The sequence below is a fragment of the Heptranchias perlo genome, chromosome 1 (assembly GCF_035084215.1).
Source record: "Heptranchias perlo isolate sHepPer1 chromosome 1, sHepPer1.hap1, whole genome shotgun sequence".
Classification (NCBI taxonomy): Eukaryota; Metazoa; Chordata; class Chondrichthyes; order Hexanchiformes; family Hexanchidae; genus Heptranchias; species Heptranchias perlo.
The window spans coordinates 183,042,378-183,064,780 of NC_090325.1; the positions used below are offsets into that span (position 1 = coordinate 183,042,378).

The window sequence follows — 22,403 nt, forward strand, 5'->3', positions numbered from 1 at the left end:
ATCAATTTTCTCTCTCTCTCTCTCTCTCTATATGTATATATAAGAGAGAGAGAGAGAGAGAGAGAGAGAGAAATATAATTTAGTGCACTCAGGAACAGTGTGCTTCAAAACGGCTCCTCAATATTCAGACCAATTCAAAGGGAAGCCTTGATAGGGTTGATTTTAACCTTGCCTGCCCGGCGGGAATGACGCGGGCACGGGTTAAAATGGTGGTGTGATCTTCCCTCCCCCCCCCCCCCCCCCCAAATCATAACTCACCACAGATAAGGCGCAGGAGAGCCGCCCGCTCCAGGCAGGTGGGCGCCTACTTCACATTCAAAAGTCACGTGCTCGTTGATGTCATTGGCACCGGGATGCCATTTTAACTAAAAGATTTGGGAGGCCCGCGCGGGGCCAAACTCGTCAGCAGGACCTGGCAACAGTCAGTGAAGAGGCCACGGTAAGTATTTAAATTTACCTTTTCAGCGGGGGAATGCTCCCTGCAAGGAGTCCTTGGGCTTCCCCAGTCCCAGCCTTTCCTCTCCCTCCCAATGAAACATCACCAGTGGGACCCCCTGGCAGGACGTTAGTGCTGGGGGGGGGGCCCCCAGCACTAATGTCCTGCCAGGGGACCATTCCCTTGGGTTCCCAGCGTCCTTGAGTTTCCGTCCGAATTTCTGCTCCCGCCCGCTGGTGCTGACATCGCTCCTGTCAGCTTTCGCCTGAAGACCCTGCCGCAGTATTTAAATGAAGCCCGGGAGTTAAAATGGCATATGCCTCAGTCTCCATGGGGATTTCACTCCCTCCTCACACCCACCTACCCTAAACCCAACCCGAGTCAAAAGCGACCTTAACATGCAACGGTTGAGTGTGCTGCTGCCAGTTGTGATTAAAAACCCCTTTTGTAGATTGTGTATCGGAAATGTTTTCTGTGCTCTGTCAGTAAATGTTTTCTTCATACCAGAAACTAATTTCTGCAGTGCTGGCAGGATGTGGAGTTTATGGCGAACAAAAGCACTGTGTTAGAAATTAAAATGTTCAAAATATGAAGCTACAGCCAAACCTGCTGTACCAGAGCTCACTTTTTCCAGTTCTTGATATTCACAGTTGTCTCACTGTGACTTGCTGGCATTTTATTGCCACATTGTAATTCTAACAAAAACACTACAGCAGCTCACTTCATCCATCTGCATTCCCAGAATTAATTTTCCTTCCTCATTTTTATTGAGATTTGAAATGGCATATTACTAAAATACCTCGAACAGCAGCTTACATTCATATACATTCCTCACACAGAAAATTGCCTCAGAGCACTTTACAAAGGGGAGGAGTGGGCGTCAAGAAGGAAATGAGGGGAGAGTGAAGGAACAGTGGAACAGACAGATTCAAGCAAGGTTTTTGAAGGCAGGACATGGGGTAGCAAAGGAAAATGGTTTTAGAAGGTAGTTCCAGAGGGCAGGGGCACAACGGCTGAAAGACTAGGCTCTGACAATCCGAAGGTGGATCAGAGTCCTTTGGAATGGGGCAGTAACCCAGAGTAAAGGGAATGGGAGACTGCAGGCTGGGATGCATGGCTGAAGAAGATCACTCTAATGGGGTGCAACTAATTTTGGAGGAATTTGAAGATGAGGATGAGAATCTTGAAATTAATATCCTGGTGAACAGAGAGCCAGTGGAACTAGGAGAGGACTCGAGCTACAGAGTTCTGGATTTGCTGCAGTTTGTGAAGAGTGTAGATATAACCTCTTATCTACACAAATGAAACCTAATGAATGTTTATGTCAGTATAAATAAGAAGGCGGGCATCTGATCTCAGGCTTTGAAATGAAATGATGTGTACAGCTTTTACTGAGGAACAGCGAAGGGCATCGTGGCATTGACGAATTAATAAGTTCATTAGTAGCAAAAATATGATCTTTCTAGTCAAGTTGTGTCTTCATGAATATATTCTATATATAACTATGGGGTAAAATTGATGACTGGAAGATTGAAAGCACTGTGAATTAAGTGCACTGATTTTGCAAACACATGAGGGAAGCGAAGAGCTTGGGCCCCCCATTTATAAGAACAATACAGACAGTATCATCCTTTCCTAATCCCATCAGGAACAGCACAGTAAGAAATGAAGCATTATATAGAACTGTACAGAATCAGACAATACCCAAGTTCTAACAATAATATTATATTAGAAAAGAACAGCTGACCTCAATCATTCCAAACTGCAGTACCTTCTGTAATGCCCCATCTACTCTCTTTTGCCTCTCACTCTTCCTGCCTATTAGATTCGTCTGCCACTCCATGGATCAGTGGTATATTTGTACCACAAAGGTTTTTCCCCAGCTGTCAAAGGTCAGCCTTTAATCTCCTTCCCATCCATGCCATTGCTACCTCTATCTTTCCCTGCATTGACTCTCTCTCTTGCTCTGAGACACATTGAGACATGAAGATCTATTGTAGCTGCTCTATCCCGGCTTCCTCAGAGCTAGGGAAGAGAACAGACTACTTTTACCAGATTCCAGATTCCTGGGATATCTCCTGCTTCTGTGACAAAAAAAGACATGGAAAGAACATTGAGACCATTAACCACATCTGTTCAACTTAAAACACAATTCTCCAATTGCTATAGCTGCAATTAAAGGTTAAAAATCACTTGTCCATTTGTATAGAAGCAAACCATTGCTGTACCATCAGTAGCAGTACCATTGCTGAAAATAAATAGGGCCCATGTCCTGTTCTGTATGCATCCTCATTCAGTTTGTTCTGACACTACAGTCAAAGCGGATGAACTTTACAGATTTTGCCGGCTCTTGTTTGACTTAAGACAACTTGGAAAAGATATCAGGAAAAGCTTCTTTATGCAAAGAGATATAAAAATTTGAGCTAATTTACCAGGCAAGGTGAATAGAAGCAAAAACAGTGGGATTGTTCAAAATACAATTTATTGGCGTGATGTACCAGAGAGATGGGCTTTGATGGCAGAGTTTATGGACTGGAAGGATGGACTTTGATGGGAGAATTCATGTACTGGAGGGATGGACTTAAATGGGGATGTGCCAGAGGGATGGTAGTTTGATGGGAGAGTTAGGGTTCTAGAAGGTTGGGCTTTGATTGTGGGTGGTGGGGGGTGGGGGTTGTTAATGGACCAGAGGGATAAATATGACATTCTCAGTGTCATTTATTTAAATTAAGTAAAACTCATTGCCACTTCTACCCTGTCTTTTACTTCTAAATCCTGGCAATTATACAAATGCAGTGAGAGGAATTCTCAATAAAGTCAGTTAATGCTTTCACACCAGCAAATACTCTTCTTGTCTCAAAGTAGCTGCAACTAGTCCTGAAGTAAATAAACCTTCAAGTAAGACAATTTCCAGAAATGGCCCAGAAAGCTCCTTTGCAGAAAATGAAAATGAAAAGTTCTTAAAGGCTGCATTTTGGCACTTGTTATATATAACTTCTTTGGGGACAAACATGAAATAAAAACATTTATGACTGCAACTCTCCGAGACCATCAGCTCATCTTAAACCTTTTCTGCCTTAATTTTGTGCACAGCTGACAGAGGGAGGAACAAAATGATTCTAACAGCTTTCAGGTCCGCCCTCCAACTGATCTAATTGGCCCTGACAGTCTCCAGTTGTGGTTTTGAACTGATCTGATTGGTTCGTATTGACAACGTCCAGTCGCAAAATGCTGACAAACAGACAGATGAAACAAAAGCTGTATCAGGAATGTATGTATCAGGAAGGGGGTTTCCTGGGAGGAAAGCAGGTCCCCCCCATGAACATTAAATAGATTTGGAGGAGTTGCCTTAGTGTGCTCGTTCTATAGTGGATAGACGTAGAATGCTGCAGTACCATGATGTCAACAACTTGTTTTTCAGTTTTAAAAAAAAATCCACAGATGAACCTTGAATTGAACACAATATTAAGAGAGCAAGTTTGTCAAGGAATAGGAAGAGTTCAGTGAAAGTCAATGCATGGTTTTTCTAACCAGCCTTCTGCTGCAAAGGGAGATTCCGAAACCTATTACTGAATACGTTTCATTCATTTGTAGAATGCATTTCATATATCTGAAACTCAATTATTGTAAATTAACTAGAAATTCAGTATTTTGACCAAAGACCAGCATGATAATGGCATAAGATTATATTAATACTATACAGTACATTTTCTCTTTATAAACTAGCCGTGTACATATTAAATTTGACCCTTTTTCTTTGCAATTATGATGATGTCAAAACAGTAGAATCTGCAAGTTCTCCTATGGTAATATTACTGCGTCACAATCTGTGAGGAATTGTAGGGAAGCAGTTATCTCCTTCTGAGCTGGGCAGCTCTTCTTCTGGCTGTGGCACAGGATGCACAGCACGCTGTTTTGTAGTATGTATAGACACAGAGTCTGGCTTGCACCACGACATTACAGTTGAAGTACATGTCTCTGCAACTTTCATCTGCAAAAAAAAACATAAGAAAGAATTAGTTCTGAAAGTTTAAACCCAAAGACTTCACTGGTTGCTGATCTGAGGAATAATATCTAATATTATATTCACAGCAGGTTTAAAACAAACGTGAGATGCTAGCGAGCTCCCTTCTACACCCAGCCTCAGCGACACTCCCCATATGGCTGTCCCGGTACTATCAAAACAGTGAACATAAAAGAGAGGCAAATTTTAAAAAATGATGCCTCACTAGCAACAGGGGCCAGACATGCACCCATCAGTAATCATAAGGGATTGGCAGCTCAGACACACACTCAGACCACAAGGAAACCTAGGGAATGGTTTTCGGTTTTGGCCAGCATCATAGCTGAAAACCGGAGCAACAGTGAGACAAAAATCAACCCCTTAAAGTGAGGATTCAGTAGATACCTTATTAATGGACATGGACTCTCCTGAACTCTGCAAGAGCACATGATGTGCATGAAGAATAGGAAGAACTTCCAAAGCTTGTAACGTAAAAAACATCCTAAGGTGCTTCATGCGCAGAACTAGACAGGGAACTATTTAGTGCAGTCAGCCCTTCCTTTTGCTATTGACCTTACTATGTGCTGAAGTGGATTTTTCTTTTCCACTGGTTCTTGGAACATTTAATGTCTGCATCAATTGAAGGAAGTGAGGGATGATTTTCTGGGCCCATTCTGTCTGGTGCTCAAAAGGAACAGCACACAGCTGAAGTGTGCTGCACTTGTCTAGCCCTGGGAACGCCCCTAGTTCCTATCCTGAGCCTAGGAAAATTGGCCATTTGAAATACTGGCCAATTACTACCGTTAGTTGGTGAAATGTTCCCTAAACATCTGATTGTCACTATAAGTCCTCACTGTCAGAAATTTTAATTCCACAGAATTTCCCTGGCAGCAAGCTAAAATTAAATGAAAACTAGTAAATTGTTAAACTATAAAGGCCAGCTGTCAGCAGCTAAATCTGTCAAACTAATTGTTAAGAGTTTACAATTTATAGATCAAGATAATGAAACCTAAAGCTTCCCAACAAGGAATGCCAAGTAAGTACGGGATTCATGCAGTATAAGGCCAATTCCCTGATGTTATGCTTGAGTAGCGTCCATCTGCACAGCAAGGCCCACGGAACTGGGAAGGTAGGCTTCAGTGTAATAGGTGCTGAACGGGGGACATTTTTGAGGCCATGATACATGCAGACATTGGTCTCGTTACAGGTTCAATTGCACCTGCAGGTGGCCCAGAAATTATCCAACCTAGACACAACTACTTGGGCATGTCTGAAGAAGCCTGCCTTTACCGTCCATGATTCAGTAGGGAGGTAGTCACCAAGTTATGTCATCTACTGGAGCCTAACCTACAGACAACAACCAGCTGAGGGACAGCTCTGTGCATGTGTGGTCAAATTCACTACCACATTGCACTTTATGCTACCAACACATTTCAAGCCATCACTGGTGCTATTTGTCATGATGCACCAAGCAGGCCATTGTAGCCCTGTTTGCTAGGGCAACACGCATGCCACTTTCCTCATGGAAAGGAAGCAACAATTTGAGAGGGTGCAACACTTTTACTTCGTGGTTGGGTTCCCAAAGTGCAGGGCTTATTGATGATACTCATGCAATCATCAGAGTGCCTGACCACAACCCCAATCGCAAAGGATTGTATTTAGTCAACATCCAGGTGATCCTGGATCACCACAACAGAATAATACAGGTGAGTGCAAGATACAATAGCAGCAGCCATGATGCTTTCATCTTGCCCAGTAGAAGGTACTACCACATTTGAAGGAACAGGTAGACTGAAAGGATGACTGATAACCCTTGACGCCCTGACTATTAACACCAGTTAGGAACTCCCACACTGCGGCAGAGCACTAGGTTCATGCCTCCATATGATTTCTGGTGGAACGTATGATCAGTATGTTCTTTGCAAGGTTTGGAACTTGTAGATCTATAAAACTCCCGATTCTCAGATCTATGGACACGCTGACAAAATGGGTGCCAGCCTTACTACATGCTCTTAGCATACTTTGGAAGTGGTGCTGTGTGGTGGTGTATGTACTAAATCTTTAATTGACACTTATACAGGTAATTATGTGTGAAATTCTGAAAATGACCTGGCATATAACCTCTCAAACCTCACCTGAAGCGTCTTTAGCAAAATCGGCCCACCACACCTCTCTAACGCAGTTCCATAGCAAGCGAAAGCAAGCAGAGCCATAAAAACAACTTGGGGTACAATTTCCGCTTGTTTATGCCAATAATATCAGCACAATCTGGGCGGAATTGGCCAAACCAGTGCAGAAGATCGGGGAATTATAAAGTGAGTTCCGCCCAAATGAGCTTACCTTCGTGTTTTCTGTGATCTTTTACACTGGTTCAAGATTCAATTCGCCCCAATCAGGCCCCGCCCACAAAACTGGCCCCGGCCCCAGGTCGAAATTACGAGATTCCACTGAATGTGCTGGTTCAGGAAGCCTCTTCAAATTGAACTCATTTTCTTAGGCTCACCGGCACTAGTAGGCACGTTTTAAAAGTGTTTTCATATCAAAACAATATTTAATTTACTAAGAAACTGACTAGTTTACATCAATAAAAGTATTATATGGTTTAGTATAGTGTTTTTTTAAGTCATTTTCAGTGCTTTTAAATCAGGTTACTCACAGGTGGAGGGCTGGACACTCTTATTAAAAATGCTTATTTTCATCTGTATTAATAAAACTGCACCAGGTTCCGGCTCTTAAATATATCAAGGAATACTTTTTAAATGGAAAAGAAATGATTACGTTCCATTATGATGCCTGATTGGGCTGGTTCATGGAAGATTTTACGTTTGTGAAACTTGAACTGTAACCTAACCAACGCATTTTCAAGGACATTTTGGGCGCAATTTCCCGATTGCCTCCAAAGTGGAAACTCCACCCCCTTACCTTCAGACGCCGAATGAAGCAAAAAGGTTTCCACAGTCAACAGCTTATTAGAAATCCTTCTAGAAGTCTTTTATCCCAGTTAATAGTTTCTATTTTTTAATATTTATTTTTCTTTTGAAAAATTGGGCATTTTGACAAGTTACAATCTTCCCTCCCTGATGCTCTGCTGAGCTGTTGAAAGTGCCTGTGACCACAGTGCATACAAGATAAAGTCATGCAACAGAGGAGGCTGAGTGGCACATTGGAAATTCAGAAGCTCTGCAGGGCATCAGAACAAGCCGGTTGAGTATCAAAAAGTGGCTTATTCTGATCATGGTGATTTTATGGATCCATTTCTATTCAAACTGTTGAGTAACTATTAAATGCTAGCATTCATCAGAGTGATTGAAACCAGCCAGATCAGCCAAGCAGATGAAAAATGTTAATTAGTTGCACATATTAAAGAGGAAAAAAAACAATAGAAAACAGAGGTTTGGTGTTCATTTCAGTCAATTCAGTTTCAGAAGCAAAGATTAACCACGTAAAAACAATAGTTTAAATTAGTAATGGAGAGAAGTCCTTCAGATCACCAGACATATGGACTAATGGAATACAGAATGGCCCCATCGAACGTGCAAATGATGACAGACAATGAGCCATACTTGGATGAATGCTGCCACAATCGAGTGTGTTCTCACACATGCTGAGACAATGGAACTTAGCAAATGAAAGATGAGAATGGCCAGACAGAACATTTGCTCCATCCCCATTCAGGATACCTAGTCCAGTGGTAGAATAAGCAAGGAGGGAGGTCTGCTTCCCCTGCTCAATATATTATTGCAGCGACTTAAATCTAATAACAGGGTGCCTGCCAACCTAAAGGAAAAACAACATCCACTGCTTGATGCCTACAAAGGTAGAATTCAGTGTACGCACTGGGAGCATCAGAAATTTGTATGGTTACGTGGTGAAATGTTAATTTACAAAATACCAATTCTTCCTAAAATGATATTAGGAAATGAGTCCAGCAATCCATGAGTTTAGAACTACTAAATTATTAAAGAAAACACTGCAAAGTGGGGTTTACAATTGACATCACTGTCACAGAGAAGACACCATTGTTGTCTTGATGGCTGATCAAAACTGATCATCCTCAGCAGTTCTCCTTCTACATCAAAGAAAAAACACCCGTATGATCCCACTTGTGATCTCCAGTCTTCTATTCATCTAGGCTTTGAATTTCCATGGGGTTTGTCTTGATCTCCTGCAGTAATCTGGGCAGGTGGTCAGTGGAAACCCCAGAGAAATGGGCGTAAATGGCTGAAAATTACTGTTTATGGTGTTTCTCTGGGGGTTCTGCCGATCTCCTGCTGAAGTTACAGTATGAGATTGGGACAACTCCCATGGGAATTTAGGGCCCCAGCTGTTGTTTTTGTCCAAAGAGGGATAGAAACTTCACGAGAAACCATCGAAGAAACAATCGAGGACATTCACGCGTACCGATGTTTCAGTGTAGGACTGTTGTTAAATTCAGTTACACGTGAGCTTCCTCACAAATAAAAATGGCCACTCTTGCACCTTAGCTATGCCAAAAAGTTCCAGTAGATTTTGGGCCTCTTATTTTGTCTGCAAATAAATCTGAACTCATTAACATGATTGGGGACAGCCTGTGCCTGTAAGTGTGATTCAAAGGCACCTGCCTCAATCTGCAGGGAGGGAAAATGAAATGGCCCATGCTGCTCCAAGGGTGGAAGTAAAGGCCCAAGAGAGAGCCTTCTTTCTTTTTTCTTATGCTCCTAAGGGCGCAAGAAGGCTTTTTATTGAAGGTTTTGTCCTAGCCAGCCTTGGAGTCTTAGTAAGACCCTCAATGGAACTGGCGCCAGCTCTCAGCTGTTCTGTCGAGCTTAATGGGGGTGCAATTGGGGGAATTCATGAGCTAGTGTGGGAAACACCCCTTTGATATGAGGGGTATTGGCTAATGACTTGCCTGCTCCTGACCTCCAGAATTTAGGGCAGAAGTTAAAACAAGGTAGAGACCTGACAGAATTGGGATCTGCCCCAAACTCCAGCCCCCCGCAGCCGATCCACCCACTTTCCGCCATCCCGGCCAGCAGATTTTGAGCCTATTGTGTCTTTAAACAAAAGTGACAGCAATCTTTACAATGCTTTTATGAACATTAGAGTGCATGTGTGCAAAATGTTCAATGTAATGTGCTAACTAACCCATTGTGCTACTTGTACTAGTGCACTGAGCTCTTTCTTGTGTACCACCCTCAGTGTTGTCCTATTGAAAGATTTGATGTGAAGGATTGCTGAGTGCTCTACCAAAGGACTTGCCTGTTATTGCACTGGTCAATTATCTATGTATTACAGATCCAGACAGTCCTGTCTGTGTGCCAGGAATAGCCTTTTTGATTCTGGTTGTAAAGCCCTACATGGTTTGGGTATTTTTCTTGTCATTTGCCCAAGAGCTACGTGCTGGTAAGAGGCTGGCAACTTGAGAGCCTGTCCCTGTGCTTCTACACACTTGCTATGTTCCAAGTCAAATCTTGACAGCAACCGGCTCTCCTGAATGTTTTCAAATGCTTGAAAACCAGCCTTGTTCATATCTTGGATTGTTAACCATTTGCCTCAAGATTTTCAATGTTCCTCAGGGACCTTTCCAGCTGCATGTCTGACATCTCTTCTGCAGAGGCCATTGATATTAAATGATGCTCTATGGTAGAAACTACAACTCTACCCAGACCAGCTTCCATGAAGCAAGTGAGTTTCTCACCGATTCACGATCATAAATGATTATCTGTTCGATTGGTGGTGCTTTGAGGCCGTAGCCATACTGTACAACGAAAGCCATTCTTTACCACTGACTGTGTATCTCCTCACAGTGATGGGTAACTCACTCTATGTTTCCTCCTCAAACTCACTAATACCTTCTAAAGTATCTTTGCCTGGCCTGATACCTGTTTCAAGTGGTGTGAATGGTGCTGAGTGCTGAGATGACAGTGATGGTCTTGCATTCTGACTTTCTCCTCATGAGCTTGTGGCTTTTCCATAAACAAAAGCTGGTGGAGGATGAGCACAGAGGAATAATTATGCCTATTATTGTGACACTGACAGTACATGGTGGGTGTTGGGGTGGGGCAGAAACACTGCTCTGAACCTGATAAAAGTGAATCAGTATTTTCAAGCTGGTTCCTATTAAGGCCCACAGCACAAAAATATCCATCATTTAATGCTAAATGGCAATTCACTCAGCGCAGTCACAGGGTGATAAAGGAAGTGGAAAATATCACACTGGTGCAGTAAGCTGTACTCTTCTGAGAGGCTGAGCTATGTTGTTGAAGCAGAGTAGAGGGAACTTTTTTCTCTGTGTCTAACCTGACCTAGGAGTGCTTTATGCCAGCACTGAAATAGAGACTATTCCAAAATCCACATGGACATTCCTTACTTCGGAAAGCACAAAACGCACTCAAGAAAATAAAAAAGAAATGCATTTGAACAAAGCATGACTACACAAACAGTGAACAATAGAAGAACTAACTTCATTAAGGTTAAGGACATTTGCTGTACACATATGTAATCGGTGCATTTATGCTGTACCTATCTGCGGTATGCATGGGTCGGTGTTGCAGATTTCTTTAGCAACTGGCATTAGGAAGGAATCACAACCGTCGCTTTGTGTCATGTCATTCGCAAGGCATCGGACCTCTCGAACCCGGTAACCACCTTCACAGGATTTAGAGCACTGCAAAAAAAAAAACCTGGCTGGAGTAAGATGGAAATGTGTGATGGGCAAATTACAATTACAGATATGATTCATCGTCTGAGAAGGATACTTAGAAATTCTCTTTGTACATTTTTTGGGAGTAATTTCCTAATCAAAATCAGATTCTGAGTAACTCATTGTGTTTTGTAATATTTCACAATGTGATGAGATTTTCTTTTTATTCATATTTTGAAGGTGTAGATTGACAATTCGATCCTGATACATCCTGTTCATACAATGGTTTGCAGTGACGCATAGTTATATATTTTGACTTAAGTTACTGACACTATCCTTAAGAAGCTTGAGTATTAAAACCATCTGTGTTCACACTAGTTCCAGCTGACCATAAAAAGGGGCTGGTTATGGAGGCTACTATCAGAGGAAACAATGTACCATTTCTAGCAGCAGGTGGTAACCGGGCTCTTACTGCTCCGCTCTGGTACAGAGTTTTAGTCGCGGTGTTTGCTGCATTACACTCTGGTACAGTGTTTTAGCTGTGGTACTTACTGCACTCTGCGCTGGTACAGATTTCTTTAGTTCTGGCATTTATCACACTTTGCTCTAATATAGTGTTCTTTAGCTGTAATACTTACTACACCTTGCTCTCCTACATAGTTCTTTAGTCATGTTACTTACTGCACTGCATTTTGGTAGAGTTCTTTAGCTGTGATACGCACTGCACTCCCCACTGATAGTCCTTTAGCTGTGATACTTACTGCACTCCACTCTGTTGTGTACCATTTGGTGTCACATTTCTTCAGGTGACAGCTTTGTTCTGATGCTGGCCTCTCCAGGTGGGAGCATTCAAGTGTTTCTGTCACCGTAAGTTTGTCATCAGTCTTTTTCAGGCAGACCACACTCCGGAGTTGGGTTCCATTACTACACTCTGCTGAGCACTGTGAAAGCAACAGGAGAAAAATATTTTTATTAAGGGTTACGGAACCAAGGCGATGGAGTTAAGAAACAGATCACCCATGATCTAATTGAATGGCGGTTCAGGCTCGAGGGGCTGAATGGCCTACTCCCGTTCCTAGTTATTCTGTATTTGTGGCTTCAGTGATCACAGTCAAACAGATTTAGGGGGTAAATTTCAGCTGAGGTTCTCCCATTCATCCATCATAACTGGCGGAAGAGCCATGGAAATCCTGGGATAATGACCCAAACGGCATTCATACCGTTTCTCCGGGGTTTCCAGGGCTGTTCCCACTGAAGTTACAGCGGATTAGCTGGAGAACCCCTGTGGAAATTCTCCCCTTCTAGTGTTTCAGAAAAATGAAAGATGAATAACTTAGTGTGGTCAAAGCAAGCAAAAGTAAACAGGTTATCTAGGATTGCAACGGGATCTTGATAATTTGGGCCAGTGGGCCGATGAATGGCAGATGGAGTTTAATTTAGATAAATGTGAGGTGATGCATTTTGGGAGATCGAATCGGGCCAGGACCTACTCCGTTAATGGTAGGGCGTTGGGGAGAGTTATAGAACAAAGAGATCTAGGAGTACAGATTCATAGCTCCTTGAAAGTGGAGTCACAGGTGGATTGGGTGGTGAAGAAGGCATTCAGCATGCTTGGTTTCATTGGTCATAACATTGAATACAGGAGTTGGGGTGTCTTGTTGAAGTTGTACAAGACATTAGTAAGGCCACACTTGGAATACTGTGTACAGTTCTGGTCACCCTATTATAGAAAGGATATTATTAAACTGGAAAGAGTGCAGAAAAGATTTACTATGTTGCTACCGGGACTTGATGGTTTGACTTATAGGGAGAGGCTGGATAGACTGAGACTTTTTTCCCTGGAGAGTAGGAGGTTTAGGGGTGATCTTATAGAAGTCTATAAAATAATGAGGGGCATAGATAAGGTAGATAGTCAAAAGCTTTTCCCAAAGGGAGGGGAGTCTATAACGAGGGGGCATAGATTTAAGGTGAGAGAGGAGAGATACAAAAGGGTCCAGAGGGGCAATTTTTTCAAAGGGTGGTGAATGTCTGGAATGAGCTGCCAGAGGCAGTAGTAGAGGCGGGTACAATTTTGTCTTTTAAAAAGCATTTGGACAGTTACATGGGTAAGATGGGTATAGAGGGATATGGGCCAAGTGCAGGCAATTGGGACTAGCTTAGTGGTATAAACTGGGCGACATGGACATGTTGGGCCGAAGGGCCTGTTTCCATGTTGTAAACTTCTATGATTCTATAAACAGAATAGATCCCTCTTTTCTTCCCCTTTTGGAACATTTGAGCCCACTGCTGGTCCTACATGTGTATTGGCAGACGGTCAGAAAACTGCTTCATTCATGTACAGCCTGTGATCCTAAACACGTTTAGAATGGGGATGTCCACAGTCTGTGTGTGAGCTCCTTTTGTCTGTCCCATCAGCCCTTTTATCCAGCCTGTGCGCCCCTTTTATCCAGCCCATGAGCTGGACAGACCCTGTAACAAGACCTTGAGAGTTTTGTAGGTTCAAGTGGGTATGATAACGGAACGCCATCTTGTAAGTTATTCGTCTTTTAACTTCACAGGGACATAAGAGGTGTGACAATGTTATGGTGGTTCGGTGGGGGGGGATTTTAATCCTCATGAACGGATGGGTTGGGGGCAGGTGGGAGGGCAAAATTGCAGGATTTTAAATCGCGAGTGCGACCTGGCTCCAACTTGCCCACTTCTGGGTTTAACATGGGCGCGTTTGGATGTGTACAAGGAATGTACTCGCCTAGGTCGCGTCCCCAATTAGGGTCGGCTACCGGGTATTTAGTGTGGCACTTAACGTCATTAAGAGACGTTTAGCAGTGTTTTTTTAGCTGAATGCAACTTAGCTTTAAATTTAACGCTTCCAGGACAGCTTTCCCAGGGCTCGTGAATCTCGCCAGGTAAAAGGAGGCGAGAAGGGCCAGTTCATCAGGTAATTGCCTTTATTGCACTGCTTGTGGTCCAGGAGGAGGAGGAGGAGTGTTTCCTTCAGGCCCAACAAGTTTACCTGCCGCGATCGGCCAAACCCCCCGCCAATGTCCCAGCCCCCGCCCCGCGATCTCCGGCTTCTCGCCTCCTCCCCCCGCTCCGCAATCGCCGGCTTCTCGCCTCCTCCCCCCGCTCCGCGATCACCGGCTTCTCGCCTCCTCCCCCATCCAACCCTGAGGACACCGATCTTTCCTTGGCTGCTTTCCCACCCGACAGGCAGCCAGTAATATTTTTTGCCTTCATTGAGTTGTGATCGCAGATTCCGACATGCTCACTTCATGTCCGGGTTTCCCGCGCAAAAATCTACCCCCCCACAACCCCCCGCCCCCCGCTCTCTTCCCGGCTCCAGGTAAAAATCATGCCCTGGGTGTCTGTGAAGTTGAAGGTGGTTGTATTGATCAGATGTAAATGGCTGTATGCAAAGGCTACCTTGGAAGGCGACATCTGTCGAAAGGAATACGGCCAAGGGTGATGGAAAAGTAACCCATGCACAGGAATGTTAGAAGGCCTTTGATAGCTCATGTATTTCTGTAATTGACTTCATCCTAGGGATTTGATTGACAGAGCAATCAGAATGTGTAAAACTGAAGTCACTGACAGAAGACATGAAAGGAATATTAAGTAATAGTAAAACATAACAGGATTGGGAAAAAAACCAATATAAAAAAGTAGTTGCTGGGAGAGAGACCTCAGAATTCGATGAGGCCTGATCAGCCGATAACTTCGCTGTTAACGTATGCGAATTCTCCGATACAAATGCGCAAGGTTTTTCCATAAGTTAAGTGTATGTTTAATTATTGTCAATAATAGTTATTATCATATGCTTAATAAATCTGTGAATATCTGCCTATAATGCTGTGAACCGTATTATTTTGAGGAGTAACTTATAAGTAAGAACATACATCCTCTAACACAGGGTCATTAAACACAGATTGGAAAACCACACTTTATAAGCCTTAGATCTAAAGGAGATGAAATACAGAGCTGACCTACCACAGGTGCAGGTGAATAATTCTATACAAATACTTCAAATGTGCTTTGCATGAAAGCACAAGTTAAATTCACTCAGTAAAACAAGACAATAATCTTCTTACAAACAATCCCAAGGAAAACAAGGTCCTGGAACAAGGACCGGGGTGAAAGTTGCATTGCGCATGTGCTGATCAACCTCCTTTAACTTTTTTGAGGAAGTGACATACAAGTGGAAGTTTGAAAGCCCTACATTATAGTATACCAAGGCTCCCAAAAGCCTTTAGTAAAGTTCCACATGAAAAGATGCTACACAAGCTTAAAGCAGTAGGTATCCTAAGTAAAAGGTGATTGGCAAAAGAACCAAAGGTGATGTGAGGAAAATTTTTTATGCAGCGAGTAGTTATGATTTGGAATGTGCTGCCTGAAATGGTGGTGGATGCAGATTCAGCCATGGCTTTCAAAAAGGAATTGGATAAATATTTGAAGAGAAAAATTTGCAGGGCTACGGGGAAAGAGCGGGGGAATGGGACTAACTGGATTGCTCTTACCAAGTGCTGGCAAAGGCTCAATGGGCCGAATGGCCTTCTTCTGTGCTGTAATGATTCTATGAAAACTTAGAGATAGATAAGGAATTGGCTGAAAGCGAGGAAGTAATGGGTACTAGTTTGGGGAGTGACATTGGGTAGGGAGGTGATCTAAGTGGAGTGCCCCATAGATTGGTGCTGAGGCCCAGAATGATCTACATAAATGACCTGGATTCAGAAGTGAAATATAAGGTGATCAAACTTGTGGACAACACTAAACTTGGGGGAGGGAGGAATGGGGCTGCAGTGTTTGACAAAGCAACCAAGGAATTACAGAAGGAACTAGACAAAATTTGCACATGGGAGAGCTATGGTAAATTAAATTCAATATAGACAATATGTAACTTTTGATACACTGGAAGAAAAAATGGGAGGGCATACTTAGATAATGATGAGGATCAAACTGTTCCCTACTTCTAATGCACCCTAACATACTTGAGCCTCTAGAAAGCACCCATCAATCATTTGTTCCTGAGTTGCATTTAATAGACTTTCTGGGCATGAAGAGGAATTTCCACCCATGGGGGATAATACCTGCAAATGATTCTTTGAGATGAGACAGCAAATTCCCACTATGCAGAACAGGCTTAAGAGTGCAGAAAATTACTACCAGGTACTCTTATCAGATACTTGATAATACTTTAATGTGCATGCTTTAGCAATTGAATTAATTACCAACGTACCTGGCTCCAGAGTCCCGTAAACCACCCGACATTCTCATTGCAAGGACCAATGTTGCAAGATCTGACATCTTCAGGTTTCTCGTATCCGCAGCCTTCTAAAGGTAAGCTGCTGATGTGATTCATCAAACAGACAACTGATCTTGTCTGGATGCCGGTCCCACACTCCGCAGAACACTGCAGCAAGACACAAACCAAAAATTTGGTAACTAAGCAATTATAACAAACCACTCTACAGAAAATACCATGTACTGGTCACTCCAGAGATAAAAACCCAGATATGAAACCCCCCAGGAGATAAAGCTGCAGAGATAAAACGGCCAGAGTTTAAAAAAAAACCTCCAGAGAGGCAACCTCCCAGAGATAAAACCTCCCAGAGATAAAACCTCCCAGAGATAAAACAAAAATTTCCAGAGACAAAACCTCCTGAGATAAAATCCTCAGGAGATAAAACCTTTCAGAGATAAAACCTCCCAGAGGTAAATAATTGGACACTTTTAAAAGGAGGGAAAGAACTCCGAGAGCAGTGTAGGAATTTGTGATTTGAGAGGAAAGAAGGTCAGATGAACATATATAGGGATGAATTTCCCTACAGCCGGAAATTCCGCAGAAAGCCTGTTTAGGCGCCTAAACATTGTGTCCGCCCAACTTCCGCTGCAATCTCAGCGAGGGACGCTCCAAATAAATTCACCTCCATAGTTTTGGTGAAAGGCCATATGTTGATAAGTAACTTGTCAAGAAGTGCACAGTGTCAGACTCTCAAAGGCTTTGGATGATTCACCAAACTATTCAAGAGCAGAATTCCAAAAGTTTGCAACATAAACAAAATCGCAACTGAATGGTCATGCCAAAAGCCAAAAGCTATGGTAGTCATAGATTAGGCCTTGGATTTAAATGTGATGGGTAATTTGAGAGTTAACAGCAGCTTCCATGACCTTAAGAAATACTAATGCGAGGGCAATAAGGCGAGAGTTAGAAGGGTAGAAGGTTAGGAATAAAAACAGAAAATGCTGGAGAAGCTCAGCAAGTCAGGCAGCATCTATGAAGAAAGAAACAGAGTTAATGATTCAGGTCGAATACCTTTCATCAGAACAGGGTGAACATGGGCAAACTTTCAAGGAGACAGGAGAATGGAATGGAGTAATAGAGAGTGAAAAAAGATCAAATAGACACGCGAAAATCAAACTTGGTGTTGATCATCATGGTCGAACAGAATGGAATACTGAAGAGGGGTGTCCTTATCACAATTGTAGATTAGAGTTGGAGAAGAAAATGAGTAAAAATGTCAATTTTCTCTGTAGCAGATCTATCAGCTGTATATCATGAAAGAAGAAAGAACTTGCATTTAAATAGCATCTTAAACATCCTCAGGACATCCCAATGTGTTTCACATCCAATGAATAACTTTTGAAGTGTTGTCATTGTTGAAAGAAGGGTGAAATGACAGATTCACCAAAGTTATGAGGCAGCGTTGGTAAGGAACCAACAAGAACAGTTCTTACTTAGGAACATAGGAACAGGAGTAGGCCATTTAGCCCCTCGTGCCTGCTCCGCCATTTGATAAGATCATGGCTGATCTGTGATCTAACTCCATATACCCGCCTTTGGCCCATATCCCTTAATACTTTTGATTGTCAAAAAGCTATCTATCTCAGAGTTAAATTTAGCAATTGAGCTAGTATCAATTGCCGTTTGCAGAAGAGAGTTCCAAACTTCTACCACCCTTTGTGTGTAGAAATGTTTTCTAAGCTCGCTCCTGAAAGGTCTGGCACTAATTTTTAGACTGTGCCCCCTACTCCAAGAATCCCCAACCGGCGGAAATAGTTTCTCTCTATCCACCCTATCCGTTCCCCTTAATATCTTATAAACTTCAATCAGATCACCCCTTAACCTTCGAAACTCCAGAGAATACAACCCCAATTTGTGTAATCTCTCCTCGTAACTTAACCCTTGAAGTCCGGGTATCGTTCTGGTAAACCTACGCTACACTCCCTCCAATATGTCCTTCCGAAGGTGCGGTGCCCAGAACTGCTCACAGTACTCCAGGTGCGGTCTAACCAGGGTTTTGCAAAGCTGCAGCATAACTTCTGCCCCCTTGTACTCTAGTCCTCTAGATTTAAAGGCCAGCATTCCATTAGCCTTATTGATTATTTTCTGCACATGTTCATGACACTTCAATGATCTATGTACCTGAACCCCTAGGTCCCTTTGGACATCCATTGTTTTTAACTTTTCACCATTTAGAAAGTACCCTGTTCTATCCTTTTTTGATCCAAAGTGGATGACCTCACATTTGTCTACATTGAGTTCCATTTACCACAGTTTTGCCCATTCACCTAATCTATCAATATCCCTTTGTAATTTTATGTTTTCATCTACACTGCTTACAATGCCACCAATCTTTGTATCATCGGCAAACTTAGATATGAGACTTTCTATACCTTCATCTAAGCCGTTAATAAATATTGTGAATAATTGAGGCCCCAAGACAGATCCCTGTGGGACTCCACTGGTCACATCCTGCCAATGTGAGTACCTATCCATTATCCCTACTCTCTGTCGCCTTTCGCTCAGCCAACTTCCTAACCAAGTCCGTACTTTCCCCTCGATTCCATGGGATTCTATCTTAGCCAACAGTCTCTTAACTGGGACCTTATCAAATGCCTTCTGGAAGTCCATATAAATAACATCCATTGACATTCCCCTGTCCACTACTTTAGTCACCTCTTCAAAAAATTCAATCAGGTTTGTAGGGCACGACCTACCTTTCACAAATCCATGCTGGCTCTCTCTGATTAACTGAAAATTCTCGAGGTGTTCAGTCACCCTATCCTTAATTATAGACTCCAGCATTTTCCCCACAACAGATGTTAGGCTAACTGGTCTATAATTCCCTGGTTTCCCTCTCTCTCCTTTCTTAAAAAGCGGAGTGACATGTGCAATTTTCCAATCCAGAGGGACAGTTCCTGAAACTAGAGAACTTTGAAAGATTATAGTTAGGGCCTCTGCAATGTGCTCACCTACTTCCTTTCAAAAACCTGGGATGGAAACCATCTAGTCCTGGGGATTTGTCACTCTTTAGTGCTTTAATTTTCTTCATTACTGTTGCTTTACTTATGTTAATTTTATCGAGTCCCTGTCCCCGATTCAATATTAGTTTTCTTGGAATTTCCGGCATGCTATCCTCTTTTTCTACTGTAAATACTGACGCAAAGTAATCGTTCAACATGTCTTCTTTTCTGTAAGGTTACATTTAACAATTCTAACTCTCAGATTTACAGAAGTTAGGATAAGAGATAAAGTTATCTTGGGATGTTTCAGATTGACCAAGATGTGAGCTGCTACTGCCAGAATTTTTTTTGAGAGGTAGCAGAACAATGGGCATCATTGAACCAAGATCTGATGGAAAGCGAGGAATGAGTTCTGGGACCTTCCATACAGTGCAATTACACCAGTTACCTCACTACCATGGACTAAAGGGACAGAAGAGTGAAAGCAGCAGTTGGACCAAGGAAGGCAGTGACATTGAAGAGCAGCTCAGCTGGCTGATTAATAATAGTGTCAAACGTGGCAGGGCTGGTTCGAGTGTGATTTGTTGCCGGATATTCTGCATTTAGTATCAAGAGATCCCAGCAGTGAGGGGACTCATATATTGGAAGTGAGAGAAAGTCCAACTGATTAGTTAAATTACCAGGATGGTCAGGAATGTGAATAGGTTGATTGAGGAGTTGCTCAAGGTCATTCAAGATAGCAGAGGGCTCAACATTATTGTTGGCCTGATCAGTCAAAGAAAAATAGAACTATTATTAATGGTTAGCCTTGAATTCAGCATTAATGGCAATTTCAATAGAGGGACAATTAGAGTTGACAGAAAGCAGAAATGTTCTACATATTGAAAGTTAGGAGAGTGATAGAGACAACAGATGGATTTAGTGAGGGGAGGGACAGAGATAGAGACAGCAGATGGTTTAGTGAGCAGAGGGAGAGAGAGAGGCAGCAGACGGTTTAGTGAGCGGAGGGTGAGAGAGACAGATGGATTTAGTGAGGGGGGGATGAAAAATTTATTTGTCAAAGGAGACCACAGTCAGATGATACAAAAGAAACCAATAGGGATATCAGAATGAACATATGCCTTTTACACCTTTGTAAAAATGGATCTAAAATATTTATTAAACATCTCTGCATTCTCTTACTCTCAGTACAAGGTGGCCTCCTTCATCTCTATGTGGTCCCACCTCTTCTTTTACTTCTTGTGTGTTTATAAAAGCTTTTGGTAGTCCTATTCATGTTGACTGCCAGTCTTTTTTCATATTCCCTCTTAACCTTTCCACCCTTCAAGGAATGAAAATCAGGCGGGTTCTATAAAGGGTAGCGATCTGTCCCACCAAATTACTGCCCAGGCGGTGAAAATCTACCTATTATTCTGTTGCTCTCCTTTTAATGCTGTTCTTAACCACTCTTATAGAACACAATTGCATAACCTCAGAATTAGCCCTTTTCCGTGTCAGAGGTATGTACTTGTTTTGTAATCCACCTTCTTGAATAGATCCAACTGATGCTCTGTAGAATGATCAACTAATAATTTCTCCCTGCCCCACCCTTTTGTAGTCAGTTCCTTCCTCATCCCTTCAATGTTACCTTCATTTAAGGAAAAAAATAACTTTGTTTTATAAAGAACCTTATCACATCCTCAAGTCATCGCAAAGCATTTCATAACCAATGGGTTACTTTTTGAAGTACAGCCACTGCTCGTATGTAGACAAACACAATTTGAGCACAAGGTTCCCAACAGCAAACAAAATGAATCACCAGTTAATTTGTTTTTAGTGGTGTTGGTTGAAGGAGGAATGTTGGCCAGGACACTGGGAGAACTCTCTTCTCTTCTTTGAATAGTGCCATAGGATTCTTGATTTCTACCTAAGCAGGCAGACAGGGCCTCAATTTATCATACCATCTGACACTGCATTACTCCCTCAGTTTAAATCCATAGTGGGGTGCGAATCAACAAGTTTCTGACTTACAGGCAAGAAAGTCACTACTGGCAATTTGTGCAATTTGGTAATCCTTCTGGGTTTTTAAATCCAAACCATTGGTTTATGATCCTTCTTTCTGCCCTTAAAGCCTGATGGTGAATTTTATTTTCTGGTCTCTATTCCCAAGATGCTCCCTGACTACCAGATGACTAACTAATTCTGGTTTGTTATTCATAACTAAATTGAATGATGGAAGGCTGCCTCTGTACTGTTAAGACCCTCTCTTATAAATTCGGCTAATAACCGACAGGAAATGATGCTGTTGTGATATTAGTGTAAAGAGATCTAATTAGAGAATAATGTACTTTACCCTCGCACTCCAGTCTGTGTGGAACCAACTCCTTGCACATGGGCCCATGTCACAATTTTCTGCATCAGCAGGTTTCAGCTGCATATTGCACTCTTCATCATCAACAATATCTCCAAGATTGTCAATGCATTTTACATCCCGGGTCCTTTGTCCCACACCGCATGGCACTGAGCACTGCCAGAAGGTGAAAAGTAGAGGTAACTAAACAAATATGAAGGAGCTACTGAAAACCAAACAGCAACATCAGCCCTTAATAAAACAAACATTTCTGTTGTCATTGTGCTCACCAACTGATAGCTATTAATCTCATGGTCGTTTCAGTTATAAAATAAGACCCAGAAATTCCTGGGGTCCACTCCATTGGTGCAAATGTGGCAGACGGAGACCCCCGCCTGCTTTAGGCTTGGGCCGGAGACCCCCGTCCCAAAGCCCAGGGATGGGGTAATTTAAATGGCTGGGGCAGGCTGCCGGCACCTGCAAAGGGGCATTAGTGGCACCCGCCTCAATCCAGACTTGTAAGGCAGAGAAGTCCACCCCAGGGCTGCCGAGGCCCAATGGGACCGAAGACAAAAGAAACTTTTCAAGCCGTTAGCTCCCAAAGGAGCCATTTAACCTCACACAAAGTAATTAATTCCCTCCTGGATTGATTATCTTAATTTAGTAAAGGTTTGGAGCCTTTCAGAAGGTCTCAAAGGGACTCACGCGAGCTCTCTAGCCTTTTAAGAGCACAAAGGACTGAATTTACCATGGAGGCCCGTTTTTATGCTGT

General features: G+C 42.6%; 1 protein-coding gene across 1 annotated transcript in view; it reads right to left on the minus strand.

Annotated features, from left to right (window-relative positions):
* Window positions 1-263: 263 nt before the first annotated feature.
* Window positions 264-22,403, minus strand: part of LOC137328836 (thrombospondin type-1 domain-containing protein 4-like) — a 345,688-nt gene continuing 323,548 nt past the window's right edge. The window contains exons 13-17 of the mRNA XM_067994368.1: window positions 21,635-21,808; window positions 16,295-16,468; window positions 11,823-12,002; window positions 10,941-11,085; window positions 264-4,427 (exon numbers count right to left, since the gene is read on the minus strand). Of these exons, the coding sequence (XP_067850469.1) occupies window positions 4,288-4,427; window positions 10,941-11,085; window positions 11,823-12,002; window positions 16,295-16,468; window positions 21,635-21,808 (813 nt within the window). The 3' untranslated portion in view covers window positions 264-4,287. The remainder of the gene's footprint in view (window positions 4,428-10,940; window positions 11,086-11,822; window positions 12,003-16,294; window positions 16,469-21,634; window positions 21,809-22,403) is intronic.